The sequence below is a fragment of the Ochlerotatus camptorhynchus genome, unplaced genomic scaffold, assembly GCF_037179485.1.
Source record: "Ochlerotatus camptorhynchus isolate MF236.1 unplaced genomic scaffold, CSIRO-AGI_Acam_v1.1 ptg000192l, whole genome shotgun sequence".
Classification (NCBI taxonomy): domain Eukaryota; kingdom Metazoa; phylum Arthropoda; class Insecta; order Diptera; family Culicidae; genus Ochlerotatus; species Ochlerotatus camptorhynchus.
Window position 1 is genome coordinate 652,501 of NW_027040682.1, and position 13,266 is coordinate 665,766.

Genomic DNA, 13,266 nt, shown 5'->3' on the forward strand with positions numbered 1-13,266 from the left:
AAAATTGGACTGTACAGCTTGATGGTCAAGCAGAGAATGGTGTCTGCGACAGGTTGGAAAACCGCAGAATATCCGAGTCCATCCAGCTAAAGCTCCTCTCCTTTTTAGTTTTTTATGGTTGAACTCCTTCTCTCAACAAGTTGGAAAATCTTAGTTTTTAAGCAGAAAGACGCTTTACACTTTTTTCGGTTTATTTATGATCCTGTTTCACGTCAGGGTTCTTCGCTATGCCTGTTCAGATAAATTAGAACTTTTATTTATTTTCTCTACTGCGCTAAATCAAATGATTGAAAATTCGATAAATATTTACTCGAATAGCTGTAAAAATCTTTCCGATTAATCGTTAATCGAATACTTGAACTTTTAGGCATCCCTAGAAAATTATTGTAATTTCATGTTTTTTTGGTGGTCCTTCGAAAATGTCGAACAGCAGAATTGCAACCAGCAAGTGTAACTTAAGAGCCCATAGTAGTGCGATGCTAGTTTTTATTGCTATGACGACGACTGAATAAAGAGGCTTAGAAGCGGAGGGGTGAAAGTCAACTCTCTTCATCGATTTCCTCTTTTGATGACCATGGCCATGTATATTGTGTGGCAAGCACAATGATACTCTATTCGTTTACTAACGACTCTCTGATGACAGTGTTTGTGAATCAGCATATACATGTACATAACTGGTGGATTTGTTAGTTATGTCGACGCTTTTGGACAATGCTTGACATTTACCACTTTTTCAATAGTTTTTTGTTGAAAATCAACAGTCAATGCGTATAAATATTTCTGATCCATTGCTGATAAAGTTGTTGAAATTGATCCAGGGGCAGCTGAGTTATTAACGTTCAAAATCTTTCATAATTTCGTTACATGTTGCATTTCTAGTTTTCACAAAGTATATCCCTATATAGAATTCACAGACGTAGTCCTACGTCAAAAAGCAGACAAAATCGGCAGTGGACAACATTTGGGAATGCACTGTATTTGTTACTGAATCTTGGTCGATGAAAATAATTGTTATCAGGTTTGATGTACTAAGTGCTCAACTGTGCCTCGAATAAAATAGTCTAGTTACGAGAGACATCCTTCTTTGTGAGTAGTAGTTCTGCAAAATCTTGGCCATATACGGCGATTTAGGCAAAAAACTTTGGTCATACATTTGAGCTAGCAATCATCTTAAGGGGGTAGTACACTTTGAACGTCCAAAAAGTAAGGCATTTTCGTTAATTTTTTAAGCAATAAAACACTCAGGGAGGGCGAATATGTTATAACCCATTTATAATTCATCCTTCGAACTACAATTTGTATTTTTTTGAACTCGATTGGCGTCTCCCCGTGGCCGGTGCACCAGGTCGCGCGGGCGTCCTCGCGCGGAAGTCGGAAACGGCGTGGGAAAATACTCCTTTCCATGTGATCCTGGAACATAAATCGAACAAAAATCCTGATTAGTAATGAAATTTGGGTTAGAAATACGTATTCCGATTTTTTTTTAATTAATTTTTTTTAAAAGTTATGGCCTTAGGAAAAAAACGTTCATTTTTTCACCCTAGAAATGCGTGGATTAAAAATCCATTTTTGACTAAATCGAAAATGTGGATACGTATTTCTAAGCAGAATTTAATTTTGAACAAGAAGACCTAGGCGATATCCAATTTTGATGATAACTGGTTAGAGTTATTTCCCACGCCCCCGTTTCGAGATAAACGCGTTTAAAGATAAAATTCGCTGAGAGAGCAATACATGTCGGTACATGTTTTAGGAAATCGCTTCGTAAAGCGGTAAGGAATATTCTGGTGGACTTGGAATCTTTTCTAAATTAAAGTATACATCCCAAGGAACATTTTAAGCCAAAAAAAAATGCATTTTTTTGAAAAATCAAAGTGTACTCCCCCCTTAAATGTTCATACCGTCTCAGGGGTAATTCTCGTTCGATTTGTATTAAAATCCACACATTGCTCAGTTATTCCCATATCTGTGATTTCGATTGGTAAACCATGCAGCTTTTAGAAATCCATTCGACTGCTGTGTAAAAATAACTTTTAATACTAAAATCATCAACAGAATAGAAATACGGATTGGTTAACAATCTGCAACAAATCAATTCACTGAATTGGAACAAATTACTTCACTTGATCTGAACTTAATCAATCCGTTTAATGTCATCATTTAAACACTTAAAATGCCTCCACCCTTCGGAAGCGTGGAACCAGATTGCCATCAAACCATGTGGCGTCAGTTTACTGCACCGTGGAGCATGACAACAGCATTCGTACGCCAGAGAGTAGGGTGGAGCACTACTTCGTAATACGGGACTCATTTTCGTCATGCACCTCAATGTTGGATTACCGCTTTAAGGCAGGTTTGCTGAAACGGAGTGGAGTACGACGGAGTAGTGCCGCACCCTAGCTGCATTTTTAATGTCACAATTTAATTCAATCGATCCTCCAACACGGCAACCTCATTGTGAAAGGTACCTACAGTTGGGAAAAGGAACGAGCATAAAAGAAAGAAAACCATTTCACCAGCCCAGCATCCCAGATCCGGACCGATATGCGACCAAAGTGGATTGAACATAATCGCCTTTTTGCTCTTCCTGTGTGTGTCAATACTCGTTACTCACGATGATGTTCTTCGAGTCTTACACTTTTGGTTGTTCGGTTAGGTTTGGAGATCATCAGTGTCGTCGTGCCGGTTTGCCACGGCCAGAGGTCTCCGGAAAGGATCAGTTAAGACCATCGTCGTCTGTCTCGTCGTGGCTGCCCGTGTAGGCGCCGGAAGGGTACGCGCTGGCATCAGAATTTGCAGAGAAAAGTGATGCAACGACCGTAACGAGAAGATAAACATTCGTATGTACACGAAAGCATCGTGTGCCGTTCGCCGGGTTGGTGGTTGTCCCGAAGGGAGGTAACGAGTGTCTCGTTTCTCGGTTCTTCAATCAATTTAATTGATCTCTCACTTAGTCACGAAAATGTCTCCAGGACGATTGCATGGGGATGGTGTGCGTCGGCAAACAAGGGGAAGCGTGACTGAAGGATGAGAAGATTTAAGGGCAAGAGCATGAAAAAAGTGCGGTTGCATTTAAAGTGCATATGTAGATCATGTCAGCTGCCCGTACGATTGTTAGTCAAATGTTATAAGACTGAAACCCATCTGCGAGAGAACATTGATTGTTTCATGTAAATATATTCGGGCAGCTTCACAGTATAGGCAGATGTAAAGCTTATCATGATTGAGTTTTCGGGATTCATTTAATTTTCTTCAAGTTCGTTAACATTATCCACTGTTACCAGTAATGTGATATCTGTCCCTTGCATTTATGTTAATTAATTATAAGTAAATTAAATTTAACGTTTGACCATCTACTAACAATACGATGAAATCTTAGAGAGCTTATACGTAAATTATCGATAAAGGGCAAAATGAGTACGATTGTTATCACACGCTTCGTGAAGTGAACCAAGCTTTTTGTTTTTTGCTAGTTTTGAATTTAAAGACAGCTAAGTGGTTGCATACCTTCCGCTAAGTGAGGCGTGACCAATTGCTACTAATGTCTGATGGTCAGTGCCTAATTAAATTGATCAATAATTCACTATTGGCATGTCTAGCAAAACAAAAAAAGAGGGTACACGAATTAGAAAAAGAGTGCACCGTGGGAAACCTTGATTCGGAAGGCTTTATGCAATTTCCAATCGGAGCTAGAATGGGAAATTGTTTAAATTATTGCTATAAATATCCAATCGTTCGGTAGCAACGGTATCAGTTTAGTGAGTTCAGTTCTTGGTAGAACAGTTAATCAGTTTCCAAAGTGCAGCAAAATGATCAAGACTTCTGTGGTAGCTATTGCCCTGCTAGGTGCAGCTGCTTTGGCCTACGAACATCATGGATTTGTTAGTGAAGTGAAGCATATTCCATACAAGTGGTACGGTGGTATGCAAGGAGGAATCGGTGGCGGCATGGAAGGCGGCATGGGAATGAGCGGTGGAATGGGAGGCTCCATGGGTGGTGGCATGGTGAGTTAAGTGTGTATTGAACTAGTCTTTTGAAATCTAATAAATGCTTCACCGTAATAGCAGGAAGGAAGTTGGAAGGAAGGCGGTGAAGACTACTACTCGTATCCGAAGTACAAATTCGAATATGGAGTGAAGGACATTAAGACCGGGGATCACAAGAGCCAATGGGAGATGCGTGATGGAGATGTTGTCAAGGGAGAGTACACCATGGATGAAGCGGATGGAACCAAGCGTATCGTGGAATACTACGCCGATGGTAAGAACGGTTTCGAAGCCAAGGTGAAGAATATTGGACAAGGCATCCAGGAAGGAGGAATGGGTGGACAGCAGATGGGAGGATTCGAAGGAGGCTACCATGGAGTTGGATATAGCTACAGCAAGTTGAAGAAGTACAACTAAGGTATCATGACTGATGAAGCAAGACTGGAATTCGTTGTTTAATAAACTATGGCACAATTAACGAAAGCATAAAACGAAAACTCTTTTTTACTACAAAAGCACGAATCAATGGACGCAGTTGTTTCAAACCCCTCGAATAAAAAAAAAAAGCTGTAACAATGTTATATATGTACACTTACAGTTCAATTACATCACCTTAAGTTTTTAAGATTTCCTTGCGCCACGCACCTCAAGAATTCAAGAATATTGTTCTGCCAAATTTGCCTTGAATTTTTTCAATCCCCATGTGAGTTTTGAGTAAAACAAATTAAAGCAAGGTGTTGCACAAACTGGTACCTTACACTTTGAACCTTTGATTTTAATAGTTAAAATAGCTCTAACTTATTACTAACTCAACAAAATAATCGCAGTAGCTATACGAGAACCGATAAATGTTCAACATATAATTCTTTTTTTAAATTATGTAAGTACAGCTGTTTTTCTAAAATGTATGGACAGAGGTTTGCTCATGTTGAGATGCACTGTATATAGCGCAATGGAAAACCATCCGTGTGATAAGGAGAACAAGGGGGACTTTTTATTTTTATTTTTTAAATGTTTGCTGAGTACAGTCAGGAATCCTTATTGCCGGTATCCCTTATTGCCGGATCCTTATTGCCGAGCTATCCGCGAATAAGGATACCTACAGCGTATGGGATTTTCACTAATGGGGGTTGTGGTGGGTTATCTCATTTGTTTCAAAATATAGAGCTATACTGTCTTAGACAAAGTTTTTGTACTGGGATAGAACAGTAAGCCTGTTCCATTGGATTCAGGTTTAATTGGAAACTACGCCGCTAGCGGCGCTTCACTTTTATGTTACTTGTGATGGGCGCAATAATATATGGATCTTTGGTCCAACATAGAATATTTTGTGATCCTGGTCATATAGAAAGTTACTGTCTTCAGCAAAGTTATTCAAGTGACCAAGTCTTTTCGGATGCTTGTCATATTAGTTCAGAACTTTCTCACTACACAGCGCTAGTGTGCACATGAGCTTTGTAAATAAGCTGTATCTCAAAATCCTGGCCATATAGAAAGTTGCTGTCTTCAGCAAAGTTGTTCAAGTAACCAAGTCATTTCGGATGGTAGTCATATTATTTAAGAACTCTCTCACTATGCAGTGCTAGTGTGCACATGAACTTCTTTAATATGTTATGTGTGGAAAGCTTGTCCATATAAGATGTTGCTGTGCAATGTGAGGAGACGAAACGGAATAGGGATGTCGTGTAGAGAGACTGGAAATCGATTTCGGACATCATTTTAAAATCCAATAATGCGGCCATCATTTCAAGAAAAACTGTCGAATATACTCTACATTCGTTCAACGGTCTGGAAGAAACTATCATTCGTTTCCTTTCACTAGAGAGAACGGTCAGCCACAATGGTAAAATGATGAACTATTTAAAAAAATTCTACCATAACTAACATCCTCTTTTCGAAAACATAGGTTCTGTTTTTGGAACGCAATCATCACCTAGTCCATCCGCAATTGGTGAACGCCAAGCGGACCATTGCGTCGGTGATCCTATCGAGGAACCGAGGGTCACGGAAGATCAGCCAACGAATGATAGTGTAACCCGTGAGGATGGAAGAGGTCAGCCAGCTACGAGTGGCCGTGGTCGAGCGACCAAACGAAATTATAGAAAAGCAGACCGACGATCTGAGCAAGATGAAGCTACATGTATCGGATTGCGCTCGCTTATAAATGAAGCGTTTTCAGCTTGACGGTTAGAAATTCAACTTCAACAAGCAAATGCTGCTCGAAAAGCAGAAGCACAAAAGTCAGCAGCTACAATATCAGTTGCAGCTGCTTAAATATAAGAAGCAGAAACTCGATTTTGAGATGGGACGGAAAACAACTGGCAGTACTAATGCTGAAGATGAACACGAAAAGGCGGAACGGGACGATAGTGACGATGAGTAATTAATCACTATCACTGTTTTTATTTTACTTTCCTAAATAATGTCTTTACTCGATAAATAATCTTCAATATTATAGCGTCGTTGTTTTGAAGACATACAAGTTTCCAATGAATGCTAGTCTTTTAAGTAAGTTGGAATCCATTTCTCATTGTTCAAAATATACATTTATTTATTACTACATCATATCATACCGCTTGAAAATCCAACTTTTTGGAGTTTTTTATGGACCGTAGACAATCGCCAAACCACAGACAAACAGACATAACACTCGCAAGTTGTTCATCGAACAAGCATTTAACGGTCAATTTAAAAGTATCGTAGTTGGTAGTATCGCCACCTGTGGCGCACATAGTTAATTCCCTTGCATTTGACGTTTACACACTACCGCCATCTGTTCAGCGTACTACCCACCACAGTGTATTCAACAGATGGCGGTAATGTTTTTGCGACGATGTTTTACAGCGAGAAATATTCAATGTGTTATGTCTGTTTGTCTGTGGTTTTTGGAGGCGAACCAGCCCAAGGCTGAAAGCCTCTTTAATAAAGCTAAATAATAATAATAATAATAATTTGTCTGTGGCCAAACCTTAAGTGCCTATGTAATTTATAAACAGCTCCTCTGTGTAACGAATATGTCTAACTGGTAAAATGAGTCATGTTTCTCGGCAACCACTGAGTTGAATTGGATGCAACAACCACCAAATGAAATGTATCATCGTAGAACGTAAAATTTTATGAGAAGTTGCTGAATTTAATTTCTGTCTCACTGCGCATTGGTGGATAAATTCAAGTTTTTTTTTACTATGATACATAAAACAACATGGCCATTTACAAAATATTGTTCATGATTTCTTCTCTGATTCTAATTGCAACATTTTGATTCCTGTCAACACCACGCAACTCTGCCTCCTCTTCTCCATCTGGTAGTTCTGGCTCATCGTAATCCATTTTATGCTTGACGCGTAAATTATGTAGGGCAACACAAACGTTTATAATCTGCGTAGCTTTTTCAGGCTTATAATACAGCTGTCTTGCTCCTAATAAGCATCGGAAGGTATTCATGGCCACTCCAATTGTTCTTTCCACCGTGATTCGAGTTTTGGAATGTATTTCGTTGAACCTGGTCTGCCGTTCAGTGCGAAACGGAGTGATGAGAAATGGTGTCAAAGGGTAACCAGCATCACCTGTAATGATAATAAAATAAGCTCCAGAATCTTTAAAATGAATCAAAATTGCACCATAGAAACATAGTCAAGATTCCAACAGCAAGGAGTCGTACCATAGAGGTAACTCTAAGACCAGAAGGTCCCGAAGAAACGTGCTCAACTTTTTCGCTCAGCTCTTGTACTCTCTTCGGTCCCAAGCTAATCGATGCACCTCTCGAAACATGGGAAAATCCACGAACCCCTCATTTTATCTGTCAAACTTTCATAGCGAATCAAAACAAACATTGTGTAGTACTAGAATTTTGACTAGAATGGGGTACGTTAATCGTTCGCTTGGGACCAATAGAGTCAAGTAGTGATCCAATTTAAAATCGTTAGTTTCCACCGGTTGATTGCACTCCTTTGGTCTAGTACGTGAATTGTGGTACTAGATTAAATGAATACAGCGGCACTACATTCATGTCTGCTGATGGTAAGACGCACGTGCAAAACAATACAACCAACAATCAATACGAAACTATCGATTTGAAATTGGCTCACTACTTGACTAGCCATTGGTCCCAAGCAAACGATTAACATATCCCATTTTAGTCGTAATTCTAGTACAACAATATGTTTGTTTTGATTATCTGTGAAAGTTAGACGGATAAAATGAGGGGTTCGTGGATTTTCCCATGTTTCGAGGGGTGCATCGATTAGCTTGGGACCGAAGATAGTACCAGAGCTGAGCCAAAAGGTTGAGCACGTTTCTTCGGGACCTACTAGTCTTAGAGTTACCTCTATGATACAACTCTGGACATTATAGATTCAATTGGCTGAGGTCCAGAAAACTTTAGAGATTTCCTTATTTTCCATGCGTGTAACATAAATTTAAAACTGTTGAAATCATGAAACAGTACGTTGAAGACAAAACAGAAAATTTTGATATATTTTCCACTAAGAAGAAGGAATCTTGACAGTATTTCAATACGCTCTATAACTCTTTTCTTACCGAGTAACCAGGAGTTCCTCTCCCTATTGTTGAACCTTTGTAAAAGCAACTGACTCAGCGAACTGCCATTCCATACAAAAGAGTCATGGGAGGAGCCCGGGTGGTCAAGTTATGATCACAAACCTGTAAATTGTCAAATATTTGCATGAGTAAAATTAATGAGATCTAAACCTTGTTTCTACTTTACCAGAATGTTTCAGAATGTAAAAGCCTTTACGGTTGTAAAACAGGTGTTTATCGCGAGCCGGAGGGATGATGCTTACGTGGGTTCCATCTACGCATCCGATTACTCCTGGAAATCCAGTTTTCTCGTAGAAACCCAGTGTAATCGCATTTGTTTCTTTTTCTTCGAATGGAAACTGAATTACAGCTGGGCACACTTCGGTTTCAATAATGTCCAACACAAGTTGCAGCACTTTAGACACCGTTGGTTGTGCCAATCCGATAAATCTATCGTTACCTACGCCCTTCTGGTAGTTGCCTTCTTCAAAAACCTCAACGAAGCTGCCAGCATGATCATTGGAGGCACTGACGTGGACAGTTGTACTGGATTGATTTTTGCATCGATTATCTCCAGTAGGTATTTGAAAATCTCCTTGGATACTCTGAAGAATTGAATGAAACTGGAAAACGTATGTGAAGTATGTAAGTTTCGAAATACACGTTCAAATTTAAGCTGTTTCCATATACTTACGATTTTTCGGTTTGATCCAACGGATTACAATTATCCCTTATCCGCCTTCGATCTACAGCAAGATTGGAATATTTCTCCTCGTCTTCACTGTCGGTATCAAACCATAATTCCACACTCATTTTCAAAAAGAAAAAAAAAACTTTACTTACAAGGAAATTTCCGTCGATTTTCAAAACAAAGCACGTGACAGTTCTTTGCAGTCGAATACGAACGTCACGAGAAATGAACCTCACCTCTCTGTTACTGTCACTTCACGGAGTTCATTTTCATCACTTCACTGTACGTGACAACGGTAATAGGTAAAAACAAGTGATTTGATGTGTGTGTGAAGTGAAAGTGAACGTGGAAGTGAGAACCGTAATAAGGGCCAATATACAGAAAATCAACCTCGTTGAAGACCTGGCTGCTGGGATACGAGCTGATCGATACGATTACGGTGCTGTGCGAAAAGTCAAAGCAAGAAGAAGGCCGATTTCCTCAAGCAGATCGAGAAGGACGGTGAGGAGGGCATTCCACCGGTGAAGCTGTTGGTTCGGGAAAAGAACGACAAAGACAAGGCCAATTTTAAAAAGCTGCTGGAGGTGATTATGGGATCTAAGGATGACAAAACTTTGGGCGTTTTCTCCAAGGAAAACTTTCCGCCTGGGTGGCCTTCATCAGGGACAAGAGTTTCGACACGGTGCTCATCAGCGAACCAATCGCGTACATCATGCCTTCCAAGGAGGACTCCAAGGTTATCACCATCAAACGGTAGATGTATTCAACAAGTACCTCAGGGATCACGTCATGGAGATTATGGATGCTGATAAGTAAAATATGCCAAACTATCGGAGGGTGTCGAGCAGGCTCTGACGGACTAAGGGTACGTCTCTGGTGTGGATACCAACTAGTTGGACATGTGCTAGTCGGCGATTATCCAGTCGGGTGGCAATTACAGCTTGAACCTCAGTGCATTCAGCGACAAGAACTATCTGTACTTTGGATCTATCATTTGTGCTCTGGGTGCGTGTTACAAGTCCAACTATTCCAATGTCGTCCGAACGTTGCTGGTCAATCCAACGGAAACGATTCAGAAGCACTACATTTTACTGCTCGACCTGGAAGAGGAACTGCTGAAGGTGATGATTCCGCGCAAGAATCTCTCGGAGGTTTTCGACGTCGGATTGGTTTATGCCAAGGAGAAGGATCTCAAACAAAGACGTTTGGTTTTACCATTGGGTTGTAGTTCCGGGAGAATTCGATCGTAGTACTTGAACAAGTGAAATTCAGTTATTATAAACTTATAAATTATAAGTTAATTAGGTCGAGTTGCAGCAATAAACATTCCGCGTGATTGTGCCGTGAAAATTAGTTCGGTATTGTTCAAATGAGTTTGGTTTGGTAGCCGACCAATTGACCGACTAATTTTCACGGCACAATCACACGGAATTTTTATTGCTTCCACTCAACCTTGGTTTTGTTTTCCGTCGATCTTGTTTTTCGTGCTGAGCACCAATGCTACCGACGCCAGGAAGGCAGCTCCCACACCTGGACCCTACCTATCGACCCATCAACTCATGAACCGGGGACCAACGGCTTTACTTCCCTTCCGAAGGAAGGCGTGATCAGAGATGTTATGCCTCAGAACATCCCGGCGGCGCCGACTGGGATTGAACCCAGGCCTGCTGGGGTGAGAGGTAATCACGCTTACCACTACACCACCGGCGCCGCTAAATTCCACTCAACCTAATTAACTTTTATTTTTATTACAAAAATCGAAAACCATCTCTTTTATCTCGTATAAGATGACACGTATCCGAAAATAAAACTACTCAAATTTAAACCGAAATGTCCACCGCCACCATTGCATGATTCAATCCAGCAAAATTGCTCTTGCATTCCGGTTCGTGGTACACTCCATATGCGTAGTAGCTGAAAGACTTGCGACCGGCATCGATAGCAATTGACAGCCCTTGGAAGCCTACATTTCAAATTTAAATGTGAACCGAGAAGTGAATTGCTAATCTGAGTTTCTCTATAAGATTCAATTACAGTATGTTTCTGAAATACACAGTCAAACAGCACGTAATGTTGTGAACAACTTCAATAACAGCAATAACAATCCAATGCCCACGAGATTGTGGCGAAGGAATGCCGATGGATGTGCCCAAGCTGTGCCGAATCTTCTTTTGGTACACTGTGCTGAGTGACTTACCCCTTGGTATTTTCGAAAAGGGGATGACGTGTAGAGGCTGGAAATCTATGCCAGACGTTATTTTGAAATCCAAGATGGCGACTATTAGTTCAAGAAAAGCTGTCAAATGCCCTACAATATGGGTATTTTCGTAAAGGGCATGATGTGTAGAGGCCGGAAATCGATGCCAGACGCATTTGAAATCCAAGATGGCGGCCATCAGTTCAAGAAAATCTGTCAAATACCTTTCCTGTCATCAGGGTTGCTGATTATCGCTTCGTACCACTCAAATTCGTTCAATGTTCCCAGAAGTAGTCAAAACAGATGCAACAAAGCATGTACTCTCGAATGAATCAAATGCTGTCAATGCGATGCGTCTCGGTGAGTGACTTGGGCGAGAGAAATTTTCGTGCTGTGCGTGCTATCTCCATTTCAGACTCGATTCGGCCCACTCATGAAAAGTCGAAGAAGAAGTTCCATTCGTTACCGTTCGTATCGTTCGTATCGCTCGTATCGTTCGCTTCATTTGCATTTGTATCATTCGCATTATTCGTTCGCGCCGATAGCGGACCATTGTAGTTAGTACTCGACACGGAAAATAAAAATCGTAATGAACCGAGGTGCTTTGAAACAAAAATTAAGGGACGTGGTGGAGGTAAAAACTGATGCGGAAGGAGTGTCCAAATATCGGTGTCTGGCCGACGTTGATGCTGAGCGGCAGTGTAGCTACGAGCAGGTTAATTTTGTTCAGGGGAACTTCAAGCGCCATCTCATCTCGTGCCATAAAGATGTCGCCCACCGGTTGGATTTGATAGTGGAAGGCAGTGGAGACGAGCAAAGTCCTCGCCCGTCGTCGTCGTCCAAAATTACCGCAGAAACAAGTGCTTCTTGGAACGCTTCTGCTAGCTACGGAACATAACCTACCAATCAGGTTTCCCCAGTGCCAGGGTATGCAGATGCTCACGGGTCCCTCATGGAAGGCTTGCGGTCTTACCATTACAAGGAATACGTTACCGACTTACTTAGCTCGTGCTGCTGAAATAATGCGGAAACTCATGTCCGATCTGTTCCGGAACAAACTCGTATGTCTGAAAGTTGATTCAGCTACGCCTCAAGGGAAATCAATATTTGGAATCAACTTAACTCTAGCGGATGATGACGGAAATATTCAGATTTTTCATCTTGGTAAATATAGTAAATAGTGTATGTAGTTGCATAAATGCCATGTAAAATTTATCCCTATTTTCCTGTTGAAACATGTCTTGAATAAATAAGTTTAAAATTTTGCACGAGCCGCACATTTTTTGAAGCCCCTTTGCCCCAAAAAGCTTGAGGAATGTTAGGTAATGAATGTCTCCGTGTCTTTTGTAACAAAATAATGCCCTGCAGATTTGGGTTTTAATTCACTGATATTCTATGTTACGGACCCCAAGAAAAGGTCCAGGGATTAAGGTGGATCCGGGGGATACCCTCGAAGAACCTACACGACTTTTAACCTCCTAAATAAGACCCGGGTTGAAGTTTGTATGGGAAAAATCATCAAAACCTACAGAGAAATATCATGACTTCAGAATTTTGCCACTAGATGGCATTATGAACGTGTCAATTACTATCAAGTCTGAGATTCTCATAGGAAATTTTATGCACAACAACTTTGTCCAAGACCGCAAGACGATTCGAGTTTATCCAAAGTTATTACCATTTCATTGAAATTTGTCTGACTGATACTGGCGAAGCGCTAAAACAGTAACGAACAAATCCATTATGCATTTTTAGTTCCTAGTGCGACAAGTGTTAGGTGTTGGTATTGAAACGTTCACAACGCCACCTAGTACCGAAATACCTACTGAAGTCATGGTATTACTCCATACGTT

General features: G+C 40.7%; 1 protein-coding gene and 1 pseudogene across 1 annotated transcript; one reads left to right on the forward strand and one right to left on the reverse strand.

Moving 5' to 3' along the window:
- Positions 1-3,809: 3,809 nt before the first annotated feature.
- On the forward strand, positions 3,810-4,403 carry LOC135702328 (adult-specific cuticular protein ACP-20-like). Its single transcript, XM_065223352.1, has 2 exons — positions 3,810-4,004; positions 4,068-4,403. Exons 1-2 carry the CDS (start codon positions 3,810-3,812, stop codon positions 4,401-4,403), a joined length of 531 nt encoding a protein of 176 aa, XP_065079424.1.
- Positions 4,404-7,196: 2,793 nt separating this feature from the next.
- Positions 7,197-9,338, reverse strand: LOC135702324 (putative nuclease HARBI1; annotated as a pseudogene).
- Between the last annotated feature and the right edge of the window lie 3,928 nt (positions 9,339-13,266).

Bases quoted from the DNA above. Each gene is read 5' to 3' on its own strand.
- LOC135702328 (XM_065223352.1), top strand. From the start codon at position 3,810: ATGATCAAGACTTCTGTGGTAGCTATTGCCCTGCTAGGTGCAGCTGCT. The intron at 4,005-4,067 runs GTGAGTTAAGTG...CCGTAATAGCAG, and splicing joins GCTCCATGGGTGGTGGCATG to GAAGGAAGTTGGAAGGAAGG.